General features: G+C 37.5%; 2 protein-coding genes across 3 annotated transcripts in view; both read right to left on the reverse strand.

The window, feature by feature from the left end:
- LOC134851744 (centrosomal protein of 290 kDa-like) overlaps positions 1–24,749 on the reverse strand; it is a 495,955-nt gene that overhangs the window by 202,480 nt on the left and 268,726 nt on the right. The window contains exon 1 of one of the 2 annotated variants that reach the window (XM_063867963.1): positions 19,816–19,825. The exons of the other annotated variant lie outside the window; for it this stretch is intronic. The gene's annotated coding sequence lies outside the window, so the exon portion shown is untranslated. Of the gene's footprint in view, positions 1–19,815; positions 19,826–24,749 lie in introns of those variants that run through there. 2 annotated transcript variants of the gene reach the window in all.
- Positions 23,095–23,892, reverse strand: LOC134851864 (anionic trypsin-2-like). The gene has a single exon (XM_063868141.1). It carries the CDS (start codon positions 23,890–23,892, stop codon positions 23,095–23,097), a length of 798 nt encoding a protein of 265 aa, XP_063724211.1.

A 24,749-nucleotide genomic window follows, 5' to 3' on the forward strand; every position in this document is an offset into this window, starting at 1 on the left:
TTTTGAGTTCAATTGAAATTCATTTGCTAGACAGTAGGCAAAATGCCCTGTCCAATTTTGAAAGCTGAAACGGTGAGAAAAAAAAACATGATTGATTTTTTTTTTCGAATGTGGAATTTTGTTCACAAATTTCCTAGCAGAATAATTTTTTTCCTAATGATTCAGTTTTCTTAAATTGGCTTTGTTTTATCAAACATGTGCCAATTATAAATAGCTTTTTAAATTTTTTTTTCAGTTTATTGACTCTTTTCAACCGTCTGTTGGCTGTTTATCTTACGCCAAGTCAGGTACATTAATCATCGGAATGGGTTGAATGTTATACCAAATTAAGAGAAATGAACGTAGTGAAGACTATTATTTAAGTCTTGGTGTTTTTTTTTGTTTTTTTTTTAGGAAAGTCTTAGATTGCTCTAATAACTACAGATGTGCATTCACAAATATTGATGCATTATTTATGAATGCACTTGGGTATATATGCACTTTTTGAGTTCAATTGAAATTCATCTGCTGAAAGTGACGTAAATAGGACTCTCCAAATACGAACTTGGAAATGGCGCAAAAAAACCATGAACAATTTTTAGTTTCGAAAGTGAAATATAATGTGTTACCATAAAAGCGCTAATCACAATTTGTTCTAGAAATTCAAAGAGCTCAAAGGTTTTTTTTTGAAATTTGAGATTTTTTCAACAAAAACAGTGTTCTTTTTTGTTTACTTGCGTTCATTACTCTTTTCCTACTGTCAGTTGTCTGTGTTTGAAGCCTTTTCAGTTGCAATTCGATTATGATTTGAAAACTTCAAAAAATGTTCTCAGTTTCAATAAAAACAAGTTTGAGATTTAAAACTAGTGACGCTTGCGAATGCAAGGGTCTTGTAATCGCGAACTAGACTTTTTACCGTGAACAACTTTTCCTGCAAACTTAGTCTAAAAAATGCCATTGATTTAGCACCCTAGTGTCTGTTGTTTGTATCTGGGCCGGACATGGTTTTTTCAGTGATTATGCAATGGAAAACAAAATTCCGTTAAAATTGATTTGTCTGACTTTCGTTTATCTGCTCAGGTTTTGTCGGCTTAGTTGTCACATCATGGATTTTTTTGTCTGCTGTAAGCAAGTATCACGGTAGTTCTATGTGTTCTTCATTTAGTTTTAGGGGGGACTTCAAATGGCTTAATTGGCAAGATTGCCTAGAATGCAAGGTTGCCTGGTATAAACAGGTATCATGAAAATGTATGGGATTGGATTCAAGTTTCGAGACGCTTAGGATTTTTTTTTTGTTTTTTCGCAAATATAAGTTTTATCTTAAAAATCAATGAGGCATTTTTCAAAAAAGGGGTATCCATAAAAAGACTGTCTATTTTTCTACATGCCTGCATACTCCCCTGGTCTCTTTTTCTTTTACCCCTATGTCTACATAGGGGTAAAGGAAAAAGAGACCAGGCGAGTATGCAGGCATGTAGAAAAACAGACAGTCTTTCTATTGATACCCCTTTTTCGAAAAATGCCTCATTGATTTTTGAGATAAAATTTATATTTGCGAAAAAAAAGTTTCTTAAGCGTCTCGAAACTTGAACCTACTCCCGTACATCTTCATGATACCTGTTTATATCAGGCAATCTTGCCAGTTAAGCCATTCGAAAAAGGCTTTAAGGGGAAATTTTTGACCAATCTTTTAGTTTTCTAATTAACGTACCAAATCTGAGATTTTCAGTTCAATGCATAGACAAGATTTGGGAAGCTTACATCCGTTAGCGGCTACGCGTAAAATTTTTTATATATATATTTAGCGCCCTCGGAATAGCTAAATTTTTGATTTTTGAATCTTTTTGGTTTGTTGTCTGAAACAGTGCTGCCCTAATATGAAGGATTGCGTAAAATTTTTTATATATAAATTTAGCGCCCTCGGAATAGCTAAATTTTTGATTTTTGAATGTTTTTGGTTTGTTGTCTGAAACAGTGCTGCCCTAATATGAAGGATTTCATTACACGAATTCCCAGCAGATGCGAAAAAACTGTCTGCCAATCCTTCAACGAACCAGTTTCCTTCAGCACCCGACAGAGCTTGAAACAAAATTGGTTTTCAATGCACCACTGCTCATACACTTCATCGATGAATTCACAAATTTCTACACGGTTGATTCCATGCCACATACAATCAGCATGTGTTGTCAAGGATGTGTAATCTGGCAATTTACGACAAGGTAACATATCTGGAGCATCTTACTAAGACATATTTTCCATACTTTGAGTTAAAAACTGTGTATATTATAATGCTCGGTATCAAGAAGCTCAACGGTTCTTTTGTTGTGGACAATGTTGTGAAGAGTCTGTTCTTGCCAAATTTTGCATTGGTTGTGTCAAACCAGTCTGCTCTTGTTGAGAGTCAACATCAAACATCACCGAGCTCTTCTTTACCATCAATCTCATTAGTGAATTCAAAGTAGGACGGGGGACGTGCTTGTGAATTATATTTCCTCATCCGACTGCTATTTCAACAACAGGCGGAAACTCCAGTTTCTGTAGACCTTCTTCTTGCACAACCGAAAAATGATTAAAAAACATCTGTCTTAAATCAAAACGTTTTCGTAAGAAATTTATTGTATTTTGGTGTTTGTTGGTCACAAAGACTAGTTCAATAATGCACTCGACAAAAGTTTCCGGTCAAATGTTGCACTCAGTTTTGTGCTTGGGAGTGCAATATTTGACCAGATGCATTAATTAAAAGCTCGATGCAACCTCGATAGATTATACATACAACATCTTTTCTGCAGTGCTCATTGAAGGTTGGCAAAAACGGAAGCAAAAGTCTCTGATATGAGCAGATAGCAAGACATTATCTTGTAAACCTAAAATGTTTCAAACTACGATAACAAAACTAGTCTTTTTATTCCTATCTTGGAAGCTGGCTCATCCCGGTTGCGTAATGGTAATGAATACGGCGACAAGTTGCTTGTTAACACAATCAGATACAACGCAAGTGCCTGTGATGGAAGTCTTTGAAGATCAAGTGGAATTTGTTAGTGACAATTTTCAAGTAATGTATTCACCTCGTGTAATTACGTTTCCTAAATTTGCCAACTATCAAGGAGAACAAAAGAGATACATATCGATCCAAATTCGAAGTTCGGGTCTAGCCCAAGTAGAAAAATTAGTTTCTGCGATTTTTGGCTTAGGTTATGTTATATACGACTTTAATCTTAATAACATGTCGAGAGCTAGCCAGCAAGACATTAAAAAAGCATTGGGCATAGCGGCAAATTTCTTGTTCAGTCTCAACATCAGGAGATCCTTTCCTTCAAACACGTCTGAAGTCCTGGATCTGTCGCAATTGAGCTTCCCCAACATGACTGACATCAATATCATTAACTCGGGAGTCGCCATTCGCTATCCTTTGGTTTTGACTAACTTGTCCCTTTTTAATTGTGAAGAGAACACGCTGGCGAACCAGGAGAGACTTGTTTTGGTTTTTGGAAACAAAACTGAGAAGTATTCGGGAGCACGACTAATCAATCTCAAATACTCAGATGGCAAAAAGTTCTACCCCGAAATCGTCCAAGCTGCTGGTGTCACAGGATACAAGTTATACCTGAAAATATTTGATGACTTTATGCTGAATAACAACTCCAATTTTCTCCAGAAAGAATCCACGGCTCGAGCTGGTTACGTCAAACAGCTGTATTTTCCCAAAAATCTCGAGCGCATCGAATTCGGTACTATTTCTAACTCTACGTTCATATTCATAGTTCAACTCGGGTACTGTATTGATTTCGAAACTACAAAATGTCAGATAAAAGCATCTTTTGACACCCAAAGTAAAAAAGACAATTGGCTCGCTGGAAATTGTACAAATACTGGGAGTTTATGTGAATTTTGTTTAATGCATCAATACGGTTTTCATTACGAAAAAGACAACATAGACGAAATTTGCGCACAAACAAACTCGGACGCGTTGAGTCTAGGTCAGATGAAACAATGTTATTGGCAACCTTTTCCCCCACTTCCAGCAGAACTGGAAAATAAAAGTATGGTGCCGCCAGTTTTGGACAAGAATGCTTTGGATGGTTGTTTCTGTCCCCCTGATGACGTGAACTTCATCCCAAGTTCACCGATCGACGCGGATAAAATTTGTGGCTACACAACAGCAACAACTGCAACAACTCAGTCAGAATTGTCCGCTGCCGACTCTTCAAGGTCCTCCTTCAACACCTCGATCGATAAATTTATCCAATCAACAATCACCACAACTGGCTCCGACGAAACTAAAAGTACATCTCAACTTTTAGAGGTATGAAGTTTTAAACTTCAACTGAGATCTTTGGGCGCGTCCTTTACACTACGGAGAGATGATGTGATCACTTTGCGCGACGTTGCGCGAACATTTTTCGCTATGTTGCGTTTTTGCGCGACTCACAATTCGACGCAAGTCAGAGTTTTTGGTCGCGCAGAGAATATTTCCGCGACCCAGTGCGAACGCGATATAAGTCATAAACCTCGGCCCTTGGCACCACGTCCAATTCATTGGTCAAATGGCAGTTACATGGGATTATAATTTTAAATATCGATGATTTTTTTTGACAAGGTAGAAATCCCAAAATGCAATTTATGCTCACAAGCTGCGTATATCATCACTGTCTTTAGTGTTTAAATACCTATGCATTTAGCCTAACACGTTTCCTTATGTGCATTTTTTTAAAAAAAGAAAAATGTTTCAATCAGGGCAAAACCCGGACTGTTCCCATTCCCGTTTAGGTGTCGATGGATTTTTTTTGGGGGTGGGGGTGGGGAGGGGGGGGGGGGGGGGAGGGGGCTGTTCAATTTTATAATAGGTGGCAATTTTGAGAACTATTAAGGACGTGCATGCAATAAATTTGAGAACTATTATGCATATTATATACAAATTTAATTTCAGTCAATTTCACATGCTACCAAGATAGCCTGGGTTGACCTCTATAGACTTCAAATGCTAATCATACAATTCCATAAACTAAGTCTATGAAAAATTACTACTCATACAAGTTTCATTAATTTTTTTAAAATGTTGTCATCAAATTTTCAAAGACTTTTCTTCTTGTTTTGGCATAAAAGTCGGTGTATCTTTTAAAATCAAAATGGAAGTTTTTTTAACCAAAAAAAAATGCTAATTACACTATTTCCATAAATGTAAATAGTATGGCTAGCAGCTTTTTGATGGCGTTAACAACAATTTTTTTCTAGTTTTAAAATTCGCTAAAAAGTTATGTTCTTTTTCCAACCGCAAAACAATTGTTGCTACTCAAACAAGCATTTTCCAAAAAAAAAATTGTGCATAACCAGGTCGTGGATGCAAAAAATTGTGATACTTTTCGGTTTATCTGGATGAAATTTTTGAAATATGCCAAAAACATCCTGTTTTCCTAAATGGCATGTTGCTGTTTGCCTTGATTATGCCTGAATGATTAACCACAAGACAATATTATGATTTCATTATATGATTTGCGTTTCTACTGCGTTGTGTATGCAAGACGGCCAAACCTTTGGTGACTTCAGGTGTGAGAAAACCAATTTCTTTGTCCATTTTAATCGGCGACGAATACAACCCAATGAATTTAGGAAAAATGTAAGCTGAAAAAGTCCTTTGCTTGGTGTATGGACAAAATGATAGTCACACAAACTCCATATTTGAAAAACCACTAATTATGGAATTTCATGAAAAGTGCATGACTAGCTTTTTCCATTTTTAAAAAGTATATGGCTAGCCTTTTCGGTCAACGCGGGGGATTTGTAAATGCAATGTTTTCGCCAAAAAACTGAAATTATTTTTTCAAGCTTCTTTTTGCTGATGATTTGGCTTTCAAATAAGTTTCGAAAAAATCTGTTCGAAGTGTAAAAAAGAGCGATCCAGCAACCTATTGAACTTGAATCTGCCACTTATTGTAATTTAACATCCGTTTTGGTTGACATTAAACGTAAGAATTTGAGTTTTGAAAATCTGCCCCACCCCTCACAATGTAAGAGACAATGCAACATTTTTTTGCATCTACCAACATATTATCAGGATCAATTCACGTCAATTCAGTTTAGAACGATTTTTGAGCTGGATCAATTCGCCGCATTTTAAACGCGTTTTTAGCAAATAGAAAACGTTTTGCGCTTGTATTATCTAAATATGGTCAAATAAGCAAGTATCAGACTCCTATAGTTTCAGAAGTGTATTTTCGATTTTGAGTTTTTTTAAAATGGCATAAACAATTCAATCAAAAACGGTCTAAAGATGTCGAAATTGGTTCGAATTGGTTTCGAGTGGTCGATACGGTCAAAATGCAAAGTTCACCTTGTATTCCTTAAACTTCGTTTCATTGCGCTAACGTTCAGCACAAAAAGCACGGTAGTTAGCGTTTGCGGCAGATTGGTTATTAGCTATTTGATTTAGAGTTCAATTGAATTTCATTTGCTTCATGGATTGCAACTCACGCTCGCGAACTGCAGATAGCAAAAAACATACTCAAAATTAAATTAAAAAATTTGAATATCCGTGAACTTTGAGTTGCCTTATAGCTTTTTGTTTGGCTGAAAAAATTCATTTTTTTTCAAAAAAGCCAGTTGTTGTTCCGACTACGCCACGAAGCGACCAGAAGAAACTATGAAATAGTGTGGTTTAGTTTCCAGCGCAAATAAAACCATCTCAAAAAACGTCGACTGTCGAATAGTGTATCATTTTAAGGCCCTCTGTTGTTATTCTGGTTCCAATTTTTTATTAAGACTAACATTTTTTAGGAAAATAGACTTGAAATTTTTGACTTTTTTGAGATTCAGGAAACTTGAAAACACTAACTTGAGTAATTCAAAATTCAGTTCCAATGCAAACTTTAATTAATTAAAGCTCTAAATGTTCCTAATTAATCTAAATATTCTAAATAATCTAATTCTTGCAGTTTTTTATGCAATTCAACCTTCCTTTGCTGAAAAACAAATCAGCCAAAAATTCTTTAAAAGTTTTTTGTTCCCAGTTTTTATTCCTAGATCATAGCGGTCGCAAGATTCTTATACTTGTTGTTTCCGAATTCTTTGTTTTTTTCCAGCACTTTTACAGAACTGTTTCTCGTTTGTAGGGCAGAAAAAATACTTCTCAAGATAAATTCTGTTCGTTGTATGATAGATTTCTTTTCAAATTTTTGAGAGTTTATTCATTTATGACAACAATTTTTCCCGTTCAACGAGCGTCCACCCTGGAATAGTCAGCTAAGTTACAGCTTCATCATTTTTGGTGCTAATTTTACGATGGATCTTTCTCAACATGAGAAGAGTATAAGGCAAATCGTGATTTGACATGTTGAGAGAAATATTAGGTTCGTTTTTTTTCCATCTTTTTTAAGTTATGACTTTTATCATGTTTTATCAACTAACTTGTCATCGTATGTTTGTGATGAATCGCAAGTATTTTGAAGCTCTGCTTCGCTTTTTTTAACCTATAAGCTGCAACGGATTTAGTGGGGGGGGGGGTGATGCCCCCTCAGGGATTCGACTCCCTGCCGACCCAAATGGTCCCCCTTTTGTACTATTTCGAGATAACATTTTTGGCTGACTGACCATAAAATTTTTCTAGAGGGGCCTTTGGCGCCAATCTATACTAATTTTGAGGGGGGAGCGCGCGCCAAAAAAACGCGATTTTTTGCTCAAAGTTTGCCAAAAGTGGCTAAAAATGCTAATTTTGTCCTGTTTTTCAAAATTTTGCCTGCAGCGCACAAAATTTGGCCAAAACAGGGTCTTTATAGTGGTTCGGGAGACCTCAGAAAATTAATATGGTCGACCTAAAAAAAAGGTCGACAAAATTTTCAATTTTTTTTAAACCCGCCCCCTCGAGAAATTCCTAGATCCGGGACTGCCTATAACACTCCGGTGCAGATATTTGACCTTACATCAAAACCAATAGCGCCTTCTTTCAAGCTCTGATTTCCATATCAAAGATGCCCCACTCGATTACTGTTTTACTTTACGGGTTGTCTTCAAGTATTGGCGCCAAGGGTACCGTTCAAAAGTATTGGAATTGTCATTATAACTGGACGTCGCATAAAAACACCAAAGAAGGATCCTTTGGTAAAATTCAGTTGCCAAAAGTGAGGGGGTACTGGTTGCCATTTTTTCCGAAGAGTCCCCTTTTTTCTACAATTTTAGAGTTTGCTGTGCACATTGGCGCTCAAGATGGATTTAGAAAATTTTTGTATTGTCAACCAAAAGTTGATCTCGTAAAAATTTACCAGAGGAGGACTCTTTGAAAAAAATCGGCCTTCACAATTGAAAAAAATTGTTTTTGAACATTTTTTAGCGGGAGAAGCGCCAAAAAAATAATTTTTTTTGCTTTAACGCTTAAAGCTTTCCTAAAAGTGCCCAAAAACATCATTTTTGAAAAACTACTTTTTCCTTTAAAACTTTTTTCTTGTTATGGCACAAATTACAAATTTTTGAAAGGTCTGAAAGGAACTCGAAAAGTTGATTTGGTTGACCAAAAATTTTTTTTCGAAACACCGCCCTCCAAAATATAGTTTTTATTTCTCTAGTAAATAAGTGAACTTACAAATTCTTTGATGTCATAATAATTGTATACCTTGTCAATCTGCACAAAACATGCGCGACATCTGAATTAAGAACGAGCTAATATTTTTGTAATTTTCAGTCATCGACGGGTGAGTCGGACAGTTATGAGTCGATAGATTTCAGACAACCCTACAGCCAGGCAAAATTGAGTCGCTTGGAGCGACCATCATCGAACAACTCAAAACGGAACATCCTCTACTTTATTGGCTTCATGTTGGCTGCATATATATTATTATAGTAATGTATACAAATACTCTGATTGTGAATATAAAGATTGATGACAATGTTAGAAGAAACAAATGATAATAGAAAGTTTGTGATGCAGTTTTATGCTTCATGAGGCAGAGTTTCAGCTTCACTTAGATTTTTTTTGATGGGAGTTAAAATCAAACAAGGGCATCCGGTTGCTTTGCAAGTTGTACAGAATGTTCCGACCATAATCATAGAAAAATTTAGAAAAAAGCGTTTTTTTGAAGAGTAATGAACGTAAAAGTGAGTAATCTTATATAGGTTGAGTACTCTGTTTCTTTTCTTAAAAGAAAAAGTCTTAAATTTTTTTTCACGCTCAATTTTGATTTTTCGCGGTTTGACTTGTGATATATTTTTTAAGTTTCCATTGTAACAGTTCATTTCCATTGTTAAAAGGAAGGCAAACTCCACTAGCGAGCAGCAAAAGTGTAAAATTCACAAAAACGTGATCGAATTCTGATTTCGAAAATGGAAATTGATTATCAGATTTCCCAGCGAAACAAAAAGTTTACGTATTGATCCAGTTTTCTCTAATTGGGTTAATTTTAGCAAAAAAAGTGTCAAGAATAAACTTTTCTACAAATTTAAAGAGCTGTGAGGCCATCTATTTTTTTTCTTGTAGTTGCAGGCTTTTGAAAAAACCAGTCAGTTTTTTTTTCAGTTTCCGTTTCCTTACTCTTTTTATTACTCTTTTCAAACTGTTAGTTGGCTGCGTTTTTATTTTTTTTTCATATCTGTTTCGTTTTTAGTGGGTGCTGTGGTATGAAAACTATACAGTCTCATAGAAAATTAGTAAGTTAGGCTTGATCGACAACATTTGTCTCAAAAATATGAATAATAAACAAAAATTTGTAAAAAAAAAAAACGTTAAAAAATTTTTTTTTTTCTAAACTTTTGCCAAACCTTTTTAATTTTTGATAAATTTTTGCCAAACAAGCACTAAACTAGTTTTCTTTATTGCAAAATTTAGTTTTTCATCATAAAATTTTACAAAAAATAATAATAAATTTTCATATAAAAAGCGTTGAATGATCGCGTAACTTGCTCGAAATTAGACTGAATCTCAAATATTTCAAACCAGTTTTTCTCAACACAGAGATAGTGTTTTGAATTTTTTTCATATTAGCTCGAATCACGACTGAAAGGGTTTTATTATGATATATCATTTGGCCCGTTCCGATGATTATTCGATAAAACCTGATTTTGCGTAGGATAAAAATAAGAAAAGACTAAAACACCGAATAAAATGTTCTTCCACAATTTCAATTTTCACATCAAAACTCATAGGCTTTGAAAACATGACGAAAAACTAACTTGACTTGGGTAAACGGCATGCCTGAAATGTTGAGACTTGAAATCCGATCGCGACTCTACACTTTAGTTTGCAGACTGAAATGCAGCTCAAACTTTTGTCTGGATAAAAAATGCAGACCTTCATCCTGCTTTTGCGCCTTGCGTCAAAGCTATCAAGTCAAGTTGACGCAAAAAGGTTTGACCAATTCGACGGAAACTGGACAACTTATGACTGTGCCCGAAAACACAAAACAACAAGCCTAATTGAAACGCTTTACTAGGGGCGAGTGTCATAATGAAGACAATTATCTGTCTGGTTTTACTTATTGCAAATGAAAAAATTACCTATGAAAACTTTATGGATACGAATTCTGGAAAAAGTGACGGAACAGTTGCGCTCAGGATGTTTTTTTGTTAACACAGTTTTTAACATTTCAATAAGCGTTTTTTGACAGAGTTTCTCTTACAGTAACTAAATTGTTGGTGTTTTAGGCTTGATACTGAAAAGGTATTCTTTCCGCAAACAAAAAAATGCTTGCGTTGAACGAATGCTTCAAGTTTTGTTTAAAGACTGCTTCGAAAAAAGCATGGAATACCTATACTTTGGGTGGTTGTTACTCAGTTACAGTAATTGAAACAAAGTTTGCGCTGAAAGACCTCTTACGCTTGCGATTAGCAAGTGTTATCAAATCAGAATATATATTTTCTTCGTGTTAAAAAATTGTTTAATAGTAATTTGAATCACTTTTCATCTTGGCTCATGTCGAATTCGAAATTTGGTGCACTCCCGGCAAACTTAGCCTGAAGGTAACGAACATGCCTGGACGGCAAATGTTCTGTGTTCGAATCTGACCAGGCCTTTTTTTTATTCAAACGTGAAATACTCTGTTTCAGATAAAAATGTCGGCCAGTTAATTGTCTTTTTATCTGTTGTCGCCTTAGTTGAAACATCTTGAAATTTCTGTTCGCTGCGCACTTTTTAATTTAATGTTCCCTCTAATGTTTGATTTATACCTATATTTTATGATTTTAGTTACTTTGATTTGGTATTTCATTCTTTGTTCTTTTTGTTTCGCTAGGAAATCATTTGTCCTTTTATGGCCTCTTTTTTTTGACTTAATGACCTAATTTTGCGTTGCTTCAAGGAAAAAACGATTTTTACGGAACAGTTGCGCTCAAAATGTTTTTCGTTGACACAGTTTTAAAAATTTCAAAATGCGTTTTTTGACAGAGTTTCTTATACAGTGACTAAAATGTTGGTGTTTTAAGCTTGATACTGAAAAGGTAGTCTTTCCGCAAACAAAGAAATGCTTGCGTTAAAACAATGTTTCAAATTTTGGTAAAAGAATGCTTCGAAAAATGCACGGAATACCTATGCTTCGGGTGGTTGTTATTCAGTTACAATAATTGAAACAAAGTTTGCGCTGAAAGACTTCTTACGCTTGCAATACGCAAGCGTTATCAAATCGGAATATATACTTTTTTCGTGTTAAAAACTTGTTTAATAGTAATTTGAATCATTTGTATCTTGGCTCATGCCGAATTCGAAATTTGGTGCACTCCCGGCAAACTTAGCCTGAAGGTAACGAACATGCCTGGACGGCAAATGTTCTGTGTTCGAATCTGACCAGGCCTTTTTTTTTATTCAAACGTGAAATACTCTGTTTCAGATAAAAATGTCGGCCAGTTAATTGTCTCTTTATCTGTTGTCGGCTTAGTTGAAACATCTTGAAATTGCTTTTTGCTGCGCTCTTTTTATTTTAATGTTCCCTCTAATGTTTGATTTAATCCTATATTTTATGATTTAACGTACCTTGACTTTTTATTTCATTCTTTGTTTTTTTTGTTTCGCTATGAAATTTTGGTCCCTACTTTTTGGCCTCTTTTTATTGACTTTATGACGCAAATTTGGGTTGCTTCAAGGGAAAAACAATTTTAACAGAACTGTTGCGTTCAGGATGTTTTTTTGTTGGTACAGTTTTTAACATTTCAACTAGCATTTTTTGACAGAGTTTCTCATACAGTAACTAAATTGTTGGTGTTTTATGCTTGATACTGAAAAGGTATTCTTTCCGCAAACAAAAAAATTCTTGCGTTGAAAGAATGCTTCAAGTTTTGTATAAAGACTGCTTCGAAAAAAGCATGGAATACCTATGCTTCGGGTGGTTGTTATTCAGTTACAGTAATTGAAACAAAATTTGCGCTGAAAGACCTCTTACGCTTGCGATTAGCAAGTGTTATCAAACCAGAATATATACTTTCTTCGTGTTAAAAAATTGTTTAATAGTAATTTGAATCACTTTTCATCTTGGCTCATGGCGAAATCGAACTTTTGTGCACTCCCAGCAAACTTAGCCTGAAGGTAACGAACATGCCTGGACGGCAAATGTTCTGTGTTCGAATCTGACCAGGCCTTTTTTTTATTCAAACGTGAAATACTCTGTTTCAGATAAAAATGTCGGCCAGTTAATTGTCTTTTTATCTGTTGTCGGCTTAGTTGAAACATCTTGAAATTTCTGTTCGCTGCGCTCTTTTTGTTTTAATGTTCCCTCTAATGTTTGATTTATACCTATATTTTATGATTTTAGTCACTTTGATTTGGTATTTCATTCTTTGTTCTTTTTGTTTCCTTAGGAAATCATTTGTCCTTTTTTTGGCCTCTTTTTTTTTACTTAATGACCTAATTTTGGGTTGCTTCAAGGAAAAAACTATTTTTACGGAACAATTGCGCTCAAAATGTTTTTCGTTGACACAGTTTTAAAAATTTCAAAAAGCGCTTTTTGACAGAGTTTCTTATACAGTGACTAAAATGTTGGTGTTTTAAGCTTGATACTGAAAAGGTAGTCTTTCCGCAAACAAAGAAATGCTTGCGTTAAAACAATGTTTCAAATTTTGGTAAAAGAATGCTTCGAAAAATGCACGGAATACCTATGCTTCGGGTGGTTGTTATTCAGTTACAATAATTGAAACAAAGTTTGCGCTGAAAGACTTCTTACCCTTGCAATACGCAAGCGTTATCAAATCGGAATATATACTTTTTTCGTGTTAAAAACTTGTTTAATAGTAATTTGAATCATTTGTATCTTGGCTCATGCCGAATTCGAAATTTGGTGCACTCCCGGCAAACTTAGCCTGAAGGTAACGACCATGCCCGGACGGCAAAGGTTCTGTGTTCGAATCTGACCAGGCCTTTTTTTGTTCAAACGTGAAATATTCTGTTTCAAATAAAAATGTCGGCCAATTAATTGGCTCTTTATTTGTTGCCGGCTTAGTTGAAACTGAAATTGCTTTTCGCTGCGCTCTTTCTTTTTTAATGTTCCCTCTAATATTTGATTTAATCCTATTTTTTATTATCTTTTTTACCTTGGCTTTGTATTTCATTGCTTGTTTTTTTTTGTTTCGCTAAGAATATTTTGGTCCCAATTTTTTGGCCTCTTTTTATAGACCTAATGATCTAATTTTGGGCTGCTTCAAGGGAAAAACAGTTTTAACAATCCGCTCCGCACTTTTCAACTCAGTTGTATCTTTACCAATCAATTTTTTGAAGTTAAATGTTTTTTTCTAACCGAAATTTATTTGCAAACTTATTGGAAAATAATTTTTTTTTGAGAAAGTTCTACTGATCTTCTAAGGCCGTCGGGTATCAATTGATAGGCCGCCGTCTCCCTTGCTTTCTTTTATACTCCCCATAGAGTCTCCTTTTATTTGACTTCTCTGTCTTCAGACTTTTGACCTTTTTTGTTTTCTCGAAATCTACACCTCTCAAATCTGGTTTTTTAAATTTCAATAAATAGGTTGGTTTTGAAAAGCTCCCTGCAAAAGCGGCTACGTCCATTTTTTTACACTCAGAGTTATGGCCATTGGAATAGTCAATTTTTGATTTTTGCCCGTTTTGTGAACCGTTTCAACATATCTCGAAAATTAACCACTCAAATTCGAAATCTGAAATCTGATTTTATTAGAGATAACTGGTAATGAGAAGCATTAGCGGCCACTCGCTAATTTTTTCAAAGTTAATTTTTTGATTTTTTTCGAGAAGTATCCTCCCAAATCTGAGCTTTTGGATTCAATTGAAATTACAGGTTGCGTGAATTTCTTCTGCAGAAACGGCTACGCCCTATTTTTTCACATACAAAACTATGTTTCTCAGAAATGTCAAATGTTTGATTTGTTTACCGTTTTTTGAACTTTTCTCGATAACTATCCTGCCAAATCTGATGTAACAAATTTAATTGAAACAACAAGTTGCTAGAAACGTACCTTTATAATTGGCTTATTGTTTAAGAAGAAAGTTATGGTGTTCAAACATATGATAAAATTTTGAAAAATTGACAGTTTCGGAATATTTTTTGCTTTACCAGAAAACTACCGTGCCAATTCTCAGGTTGTGTTTAATCGAGAAGCCCGGTCTTGGGTATCTTTTTTACTTAAGCGGCCGCAATCTGATTTTTGAAGAAAATCTTTATGGATTTACGAAAATAATTTGAACGTTTTGTTTTAGAAATTTGACCGTTTTTTTGGAAATTTTTTAACTTTCTCAAAATTTATACCATCAAATCTGAAATGAAAAGTTCAACTGAAAGAACTGGTTGCTATAACTGTTCCTGCAATACTGGTGGCTCCTTATGTTTTGTAAAAAAAAATTCTTTTTGGAATATTTGATTATCTCAATGCATTTTACTATTCTCACTTTTTTAGTAGAGAAACAATTAATGTTTCGAGCAAAGTCCTATTTTTGAAATCACATTTTTGCTGCCGCATCAGTTTAGCAAATTCATTCAAAATTAAACACGTACCTCCATCTTTAGCTGGGCCCCTAATAAAAAGCAAACTGTCGTCAATTTGATATCAAAATAAATTGGTATTGAGTGGTGCAAGGAAAAGTTTTTCGTTACTTGTTCACAGTTGTCATCCTGTGTTTTTATCTTCAAACATCTCATATTCTTCGAAATAATATGCAAATGGTGTCGAAATTTTAATATCATAGGAGTCAGTTATGCGCGATGAAAGCCCCAGTTAACAGCGTGTGAATATTTAGAATGCCATTCAATTGTGTAACCGTCCTCAACGCCGAGGGATCGCCATTTGGATCTTGTGCCTCTGATGCAAATGTTGGTTGCTCTTAGTATAGCGAATGAAATTCTACATCTCACCCAGCACATGGCATGACTATATGGGCGGTCCCATTTTGATGCCAGACCATCTGCTAGTCGTTTGAGGAAAAACGTGAACTCCGGTGCCAAAACACCATCTTTTGAAGTGACAAGTGGAGTGAAAGACATGTGCTTTTCTTCACAAGCTGGTCCATACTTATTTTTCTTCTCAATCTCTGCAGTTTTCAGTACGTTCATGGGATTACGGTTTTGCTGGGCCCCTAGTTGGTTTTTATAATTTCTTACTTCTGTTTTTTAATGTTTGTGTATGCATCACATTTTGCGATTTACCGCTACTCAAAAACAATATGTTGCGTTTTAGCGCGAACAAAGTGATTAGGGCAACTTTGCATGAACAGGGTCGCGGTTTCCCAATTGATATTTCGACTGACTCGACCCAGGCTTAATATTTTTTGTTCGATCCGACCCAAGATGTCTATGTTATGACTAGTTTTAACTGAGGAAAAATATTTCGACGAAGTCTGACCGAAGAAACACGTTTGAACTGAGAAAAAGTTATTTCGATTGTATTCGATGGTAGATTTTTTTTCGACCGAGAAGCGTTTCGACCGAGAAGCGTTTCGACCGAAAAAGTAATTTCGAATCTGTTCGACCTAGGAAAACTGTTTCAACTGAAGTTAATCCCGGGATTTTCATGATCTTTTTTTGTGTTTGAATGTGGAGACTCGTGTTGCGACTTTGCGCGACTCATGTTGCGACTAATGTTGCGACTGTTTTTGACTGATGAAAAATGTTTCGACCAAGTTTGACCGAAGAAACCCGTTTGAACCGAGAAAAATTTATTTCGATTGTGCAACTCACTGTGCAATTCATTTTGCGACTTGTGCGACTCATTTTCGCGCGACTCATTTTGCGACTTGCGCGGGCCCATGTTGCGATTATGCGCGACCCATATCGCGACTTTTTTTCGTTCCTGCTTTGCACGAAAGTGACTTAGTATTTGTGCTCGCGGCGTTGTATTCTCTTCGGAGAAAAATTGATGTCTTGAAGGGCCATTTTTGAGGGAGTTTTTCAAAATTAAGATATTCATATGTAAACATCAAAGTTAGAAAAAATTTCATTTATTTTCATTTGTTTTTAAGTTAGGGGGCATTGAATTTTAGAATATTTTGACGACAGATTATCATATTGGGACAATCAATGCGGATTAAAGTTTATCCTCATTGAAGCTAAAGCGGCGATTCATATTAATCCTAAGTGAGTTGAGGCTGAATCAAATATAATTCATAAAACGAATTGAAATTATTGAGTTTTATCTGTAACTTCTTTTAATTTTTGGAATCAATGTTTTGAAAATTAAACCTACCTCTTTTGCCAATTCAATAACAATTTGACCCAATATACAAGAAAAAGATCTTTCACAACCATGAAATAAATATCATATACAATACCAAAAATATTTCTGTTTCAGGGCTGTGAAAAACGCGAAATCAATACGGTAAATTTCTTAATGATAATCCTCAACTTAAATCATAACTCATAATAGATCCAACTGTTTTAGATGACAAGCGTACATGACCACCGCTGACAGGTACTAATCAAATGGCACCAAGGTCATGGCCAGCACCAGTGGCACCAGAAATCAAACTCTATATATCAACTAACTGAACTCAATATGAAATGTATAGATATAACATTCCCTCAAATGACTTTTTTAAAATTGTTATTTAAAATTAAACAACAAACTAAACTTTGAGTTTTAGACCCTACGTTGGTCCGTCCTCTCCCTGGACTTACATACGAATTTTTCTTTTAATAGTTTTGTAGCCATATACTGGATGATGCCCCCTTCTCAATTTGTATCTCGTTCCTTCTCTCCTTCCCCCTTGTTCTTCCTGGTTTTAAAAATGCTATCAATCATCACCCCGCCAAATTTCGTAACCGCCGTTTGCTTCCTTGATCTTTGAACTTTTTCTCGATCCCGCTCCGTCTGAATCCTGCGATTCTTGGCTCGAATAAGACACCAATCTTTGGTTCCTTACACGCTCCGCCTTCTTTTTCGAAATTTTCCCTGTCTCTATTTCGCCGCTCACGGTAGTCACACTGCCCGCTTTCCCGACATTAGTCTCCTCCACCCGCTCAGCGCTCGCATGCTCTCCCTCGGATGGTTTCGCTCCAACTCCGCCGGATGGCTTCGCTCCGATTTTCGTCCCCCTTCGGTAATTGGCGTTCTCGACACGTTTCTATGTCTAGGGCCAGCTTCTAGCTCGTCGTTCAGCGCTCCCAGTTCAGAATAAAGTGTAATCCGTAGTGGCTTGTAATCGGAATCCGACTCAGAGTCGTTATCATTGTGCCAATTTTGCGACCTTGGTCGCGTCTGAGCCCGTGCATTTTTCTTGCCGCTTACACTTGACTTATCTGCCTCCGCTCGATTCTCCTTTTTACGTCAACCATAGTCGGAGGTTTGGGCAATTCTTTCTTCGCTAATTCCGATGCCTTCGGATTGCGTACTTTTTCCGCGACTCCACTTTTTCTAAGCACAGACCCATTTGCTAGAGTTAAGATATATTTAGGTTCACAAACTACTTTACGTTTTAATGGTCTATAACTTTTATTGTTGTTTTTAACGCGTTGGAACAAGAGTTCCATCCGCCTATTTGGACGCCTGGGCGTCTGCGCTCCTGACTCCGGTTTTTTCGTTACCTCTTAGTTTTTGTTTCCGCATGAAGCATCCGTCGGCGCCGAGCCCATATCAGCTAAGGACACTAATTGTTCCTCCGCGAGTTTTCTCGGATGGTTTATGAGTTCAACGTCATAGTCAGCGTCTGACCTATCCTCCCGATTGGGCGCTCTTGGCTGCGGAAGATTTACCGCGCGCGAGTCATTAGAATCTAAACATGCAGATTTTTTCAGTACTCTCTCCCAATTGAGATTTTGTAACGATGGCTTTTTCGTAAGATTCCGGAGGACGGTATTTGCCTCCCGGCCGTGATGTGCTTCGAACGGCGTTATTTTGAGTGTAGCGTTAGGAGCAAATCTAAGAGCACAAAGCGCGCGTTCTACCATAGTCTCGAGATTACCATGATCTTTTTCTTTCACGGAAGTTAAAACAAAATTTTTCAGACTGCCAATTGTACGTTCTACACAGCCAGTGGCTCGGTGATCATTTACGGGTGGGGGGAGTAGACAATTTCTAATCCCTCGGAATTACCAAACGATTTTACCGCTTTTGACATAAAGCTAGAACCCTGATCCATGAAAACATTTCTAGGCACACCGTGATGAGAAATACATTGTTTCATAAACCTTAGAACTTTATCACTCCAATTATTCCCGAAATCATCGCCAAAATGGCCATCGCGAAAACCGATCCACCGTCAAAAAAAAAACGTATTTATTTGACTGATTTAGATACTTAATTGGGCCACAAAAATCTAATTGCAGACATTCGTTAGGCTCCCTTGGTTCGTAAACCTTCCCAATATCAAATTTGGCGCACATTGGTTTAAGGCTTTTACCTGATTCGGTGCACTCTTTGCCACCATCCGCGACCGCCACCAAACTCCGGTGGATGTAGGGGAACACACGTTCCTCGCCGCATCGAACATATTTGTCTGGCCGTGATGAAAACAATGGATTCGGTTGACCACCGCCTTTCTCAGAGGAACCGGGATGAGGAGTCGTTCGTCCATCCACAGACAATTTTCACGGACGTGAAAGTCGTGATTGTGCTATCCCAAATAAGCACCCATTGCTCGGATTTTCTTCTCAATCTCTGGATCTTTAGTTTGCACCAATTCCTTGATAGCACTCATTTGAGGCTCTCCCATGTAGTTGGCCTCCATTAGTTTGAGATTAAATAGCTCTGGCAAAGCGTCGTTCTTCCGAACAATTTCACAGTCCCGTTGAAATACGGACATAACCACGTTTGCCGGGTACGTTGCAGGAAACAACTACCCCCCCCCCCCCAAATGCCGATGGAATGGAATTAACACTGTTGCATTTCACATCTCTGGTTCCTGTCGTCACCTCCTCCAATCTCGCATCGAACACTTCCACCTCCCTGATGCTCATTCTGGTAATCTCTGGATATCGTAAAAGTAATTTATTTAATTTTTTCAAGTTGGTGTTCGTCTTTGTTGTTTGAAAAAGGATTGACGGCAAACTGACGTAATTGACACTCGGTAATCGATTTGACTATTTTCGCGCCTTCGCGGTAATTGCACTCAATTATACGCGTTGCTGCATTATGATTGGTCAAAAGATGATCACGTGTTTTTCCGCCCTCATCCGGTAGAAACTTGATCCGATTTTGTGCTCATTAGCTGAAACAATTATTTTTTTGACTTGCTAATGGCCACTTAGGTGGTTTTCTCTACTTGGTAACCGAGGGAATTGGTAATTGATCTCAATTTTGCAACTGTGAACGTATTAGCATGAAGGCTCACTCGCGTAGCTTCCCCCACCGGATGCCTTGATAAATTATCGGGCAGGCCCCTGGCATATGTTCAATAACAAAATCAAATGGAATAATTCGATCAATCTAGCGGGCCAGGCGACTAAACATGGTTTTGTTTTTCTTATCGTTTCCATTTAATAAGGTTACTAAGGCTTTATTATCTGTTACCACAGTAAATTGCCTACTAAAAATGTAAATTCTGAAGTATTCCGAACCCCAGACCACGGCCAACAATTCCAATTCATTGGTTGAATAATTCAAAAACTCATTCAAAAACCGGGACGATTTAGGCCGCCATCCTTCTGAACCGAGCTGTTCAAGGACTGCTCCTAGGCCATTATGGCTCGCATCACACACAGTTCGGATAGCTTTATGCACGTCAAAGTGTCGTAATTCTACAATATTCGCGACTTGTTTCTTTAACATTTCAAACGCTAACTGACATACGTTTGTCCACAGGAATTAATTTTTCTGGCTTAAAAGCGGTCGCAATGGCACTGAACATTCCGCTAGTGATGGTAGATATTTGTGAAGACTATATATTGAACCCATAAATGACTTTAGTTGTGATAACGACCTCGGAGCGGCCAGTTGATCAATCGGATCCGTCTTTCGAACCAACGGAGTAATACCAGGTTTCGTGATCCGGTGGCCCAGCCATTCGCATTCAGTTCTCGCAAATTTCAAATTTACATTTTTCTAATTTTAGTGTCATATTTTCTTCAACAATTTTCTTCAAATTTTTTTCTACTAGAGCAATGTGTTCAATTCTAGAGCTTTTCGATATAACCAAAATGTCGTCGATAAATGCGTGCGCACACGGGAATTCCAAAAAAAATGCGTCCATCACCCGTTGAAATTCCGCCGGCAGAGTTGTTAACTCGTAAAATCCCGTTTTAAATCGGTACGTACCGGTAGAGCGACCACCTTCCAGTGAAAAATTGCAGTATTGGCTAGTAGTTTCATTTAGAGGTAATTGTCAGTAAGCGTATGTCAAGTCCATTATTGAAAAAAAAACATCCCTTGCTTTCGTTTACTTATCGTTTGCCCCACAATGTCCATTAGCTCTTCAATTTAGGACATTTTTTTTTGTTTTTATGGACTTGCTGATTCAGCTCTTTTGGTTCTATTGCCAGTTTTAGCGAGCCATCCTTTTTCACAGTAATGACGATCGGGGAGACAAAGTATTTATCGGAACATTCTTCTAATTTTTGAATATGCCCTCGTGCCAAGAGTTTATAATTTTCTTTGTCTACAATCTCTTGCAACGTTATGGGCACTCTTCTGCCTTTTGCTGGATTGGTATCAGGTTCTTGAAAAACTCAGCTTGAACTTTATAGTTATGACTGAGCCCTACCCTGTGAAAAAGATGAAATGGCTTACTGAAATGCTTCTGCCAATCATCAAGATCCTCTCCTTGCTCCGCAGTCTCGCCCTGCTTCTGGACATTGTGCACCCCATGCTCCGCTGGTGCTTGGACCAACATTAACCCCAGCTCCGACATCAAAAATCGGCCAATGAGGGATGGCCGACTACCTCCGAATATATTGATGTTTTCTTTTGTTGTCCGTCCATTGGTCTGGAGTGTAACGACCATCGTTCCCATGAACTTCATGGATTATTCTCGTAGTCCCGGAACTGGTCATCCTTCGGATCCAACAGCTGCAGACGCACATTACAAGTCCCTAAGGTACGTTTTAGTTACCCTAAAGTAAAATGGAATTAGGCGATCTGCTATCAATCCAGCCCTGGGTTGCGTACCCGTTGATTCGTAACGCCAATTTTGCCCCGCGACTTTCAATTCCTCCTCCTGTTTCCGCCGAACCGACATAACAACATAATTTGTTGTACTATCTGAATCCCATCCATGTGTTACCGCGTTCGAGTCCTTAATTTGATACGTTCTCCTCCGGAGCGCTCTGACGAAGCTCTCCTTCGATGCCATCTTCGTCAATCAACCCCACGCGTCCCCTTTTTGCTGCTCTGCGACCCCGACACGTCCGCTCATAATGTCCGGTTTTCGACAAAAATTTCACGTAGCATTGCTGCATGCTTGTTCATGAGCAATATGCTCTGCAGTAAAACCACTCTGATCGCAGTTAGAACACTTCCGGTCCGCTCCTCCGCCGCCCCGGTTATTGCCTCTGCCAAACCCTCGTCCACCCTGAAAAGCGTTAATTGGCTATGTTTTTATCTGCAACGCCCCCGCGCTTGCCGCCGCGGAACCACCAACGGAAGTTTTATACGTTTTGGCATATTTGTCCCCTCGCTTATATGACCAGGCAAATCAGTAGACCTCATCCGGTGTCTTGGTTGAACAACAGAGTTCCGTTTCTGCTTCCTTATTAGACATATTTACTGTAAATACCTCAGTAAAATTCGTCGCTCTAGAGTTCCTAAAGCACATCTGGCTGCTAACCCGCTCAATAGTGAGTGGAACGTTTCCAGTGTCTTCCCTTCCCGTTGCTTCCGGGCTAGTAATTGAAACGTCTGGAATGTCTCATTTCTTTCCTTCCTGAATACGCTCTCAAATTCGTCTAACACTCGTGGGTATCCGGTAGCGGCCAGATCCAGGCGAGGCTTTCGGTTGTGAATTTTTTCCTGGCCGCGTTCCCCCAGACAAAGATAAATGTTAGAAATTAGGGTTTGTTCCGCCTCCGGACGATTTTTTCCGCTCACCTCCGCCGGAAGATCCGCAATCTGCGCGTCGGTCAACGTCCGAGCGAAATAGAAAGCCGCCGGATTGAACGAATGTTTCACTATTACCTCCCCTGCCCCCATGTAAAACGGGTAATCCAGTGCTCCCACAGCATTGGTGCTTCCGTGCACCTGCTAGGCCAAAATGCCATAATTCCGAGTAGGTTTTTTCCCGTCCCCGCCGTAACCTGCTTGCTGCACCATGTGAAAAACGCGAAAACAATACGGTAAATTTCTTAATGATAGTCCTCAACTTAAATCATAACTCATAATAGCTCCAACTATTTCAGATGACAAGCGTACACGACCACCGCTGACAGGTACTAATCAAATGGCACCAAGGTCTTGGCTAGCACCAGTGGCACCAGAAATCAAACTCTATATATAAACTAATTGAACTCAATATGAATTATATATGTATACATAACAGGACAAAAACAATCCACGATGGCAATTTGACCTGCCTTTTTTCAGTTAAACTATTTCTTGAGAGAAAAATTAGTGCAGTTTTTTGGTTTGTTTGAAACTATTATTTCATAGTTAAAAAACCTAACCCATGCCACAACCATAGGAACAGAGTAGAGCCCAGAGTAATACTTATCATTGTTTGCTGCTATTATGACGATAAAAAGTAATCCAACCCAACCCCCGCCCTGCTAGTAATCCAACCCAACCCCCACCCAGGTGTCTCTGTTAGAGGTGTTCAGATGGTTTTCATCCCTTGAATTTGCCGCCATTGTTTCTGATCCACCTGATGTATTTTATCACATTGGTATAAACTCCTGGCTTTTCAGATAAAGCACAGTTTTCTCCCCACGAAACAATTCCGGTGAGTTGGAAGAAACCACCTGGATTCTGAAGCACCAGAGGTCCTCCGGAGTCCCCGTAACAGGCATCTCGACCCCCCTCTTTGTATCCGGCACAGATCATGTTCTCTGTAACGTAGCCTCCAAACAACTCGTTACATAAGTCTCTCGGGATCACTTTGACCTTGACATGTCTCAAAACGCCACTCTCTCCAGTTCCTAGTGTAAGCCCCCGCCCCATGGTAACAAGTGTTTCACCTCCCTGAACTGTAGTTGCTGGAAGCGCTATAGGTTGAATCAGATTGTTGAAGGGAATCGCTATTCTGAATTTCAAAAATGCGATGTCGTTGTTGTATGATTCAAGGTCAAATTCCGGATGCATAATTAATTTATTTAGGCGTCTTATCTGTATTCCGACTTCTGCTATAGATTGACTTCTTGCACCAAAGGCAAGGCTTAGATTTTCAATACATAGTCCGTCCACGTCAAAACAATGAGCCGCCGAAATGACTGTACGTTCGTCATACACAACTCCCCCACACCAATAACTGATACCATAGTAGAAATGCAGAATACCCACCATAAAAGGATAAAATCCTTGTTCCCGAACGAATTCTCCTCCAACAATTCGTTTCTCAATGTCGGAGTTACAATGAGACTCTTGGAGAAAGACGGCTAGCAAAGAAATCAAACTTGGCAGTTTCATCGTTTTTTGTGAGTTAACTTGGAGTTAGATTTAAATGAAAAAGTTCTGAGTTTAATCAAATAAAAACTAACCCGATTCGCTTCTTAAATTTGATCTTTCCTTTTGTTTATTTTTTCAGCTGTTTTTCATAAGGCTTTGAAGTATTGTTGTTTTTTTTTGTCAGCTGTTCAACAAAAACATTTGTGCTCGAACCATGTTTGCATCTCTTGTCGGTAAAAAGTTTTCTTTTTAACGGCTTTTTTGTTAATATCTAAAGATGAAAGGAATTACGTGCTCTATCGATACGTACCTCATTGATACTAAAAACATCTTTGATTTCAATATAACTGCGAGATTTTTGTCATTTTTCTTGAGGGTTTTCTTATTTGACCCAATGATTAGTTGTTTGTTATTGTTTCGACTTCCGAAGAAAGTGTGGAATTCTGTTGCTTGGTGTAGTTTTTAAACTGGGTAATTGAAGAATCCTTTTCTGTTAAAGCTATCATTTCATAAAAAGAATTATCAAGCGTTAACCAAAAAATTGTTTTAAAAACAATTGACAGTAATTTGTATGAAAATTTATTCATAAAAATCAGAAAAATTAAGAATTGTCAGTCAAATGATTTAAAAAACCGTTTGAGTATCCATATTAAAACATCACGATACTTCTAATGTATTTTAAATATTATAAATTTTGCAAAAAAATTGCTAAAATGTTTTGTTTTGAGGGCATGCTGTGTTTTTGAAACTAAGTCTGTCGGGATATTTTTATCAATCAGTACTTTGCCTTGAAACACCTTTCGGTGAGTGACAAAAGGCGGGTCTGATCCATACAGTAAACTTCTTAGGTAATTATGAGAGACAGTAAAGCAAATAGA

The sequence above is a fragment of the Symsagittifera roscoffensis genome, chromosome 7 (assembly GCF_963678635.1).
Source record: "Symsagittifera roscoffensis chromosome 7, txSymRosc1.1, whole genome shotgun sequence".
In the NCBI taxonomy this organism is placed as follows: Eukaryota; Metazoa; Xenacoelomorpha; order Acoela; family Convolutidae; genus Symsagittifera; species Symsagittifera roscoffensis.

Bases quoted from the DNA above. Each gene is read 5' to 3' on its own strand.
- LOC134851864 (XM_063868141.1), bottom strand. From the start codon at position 23,892: ATGAAACTGCCAAGTTTGATTTCTTTGCTAGCCGTCTTTCTCCAAGAG.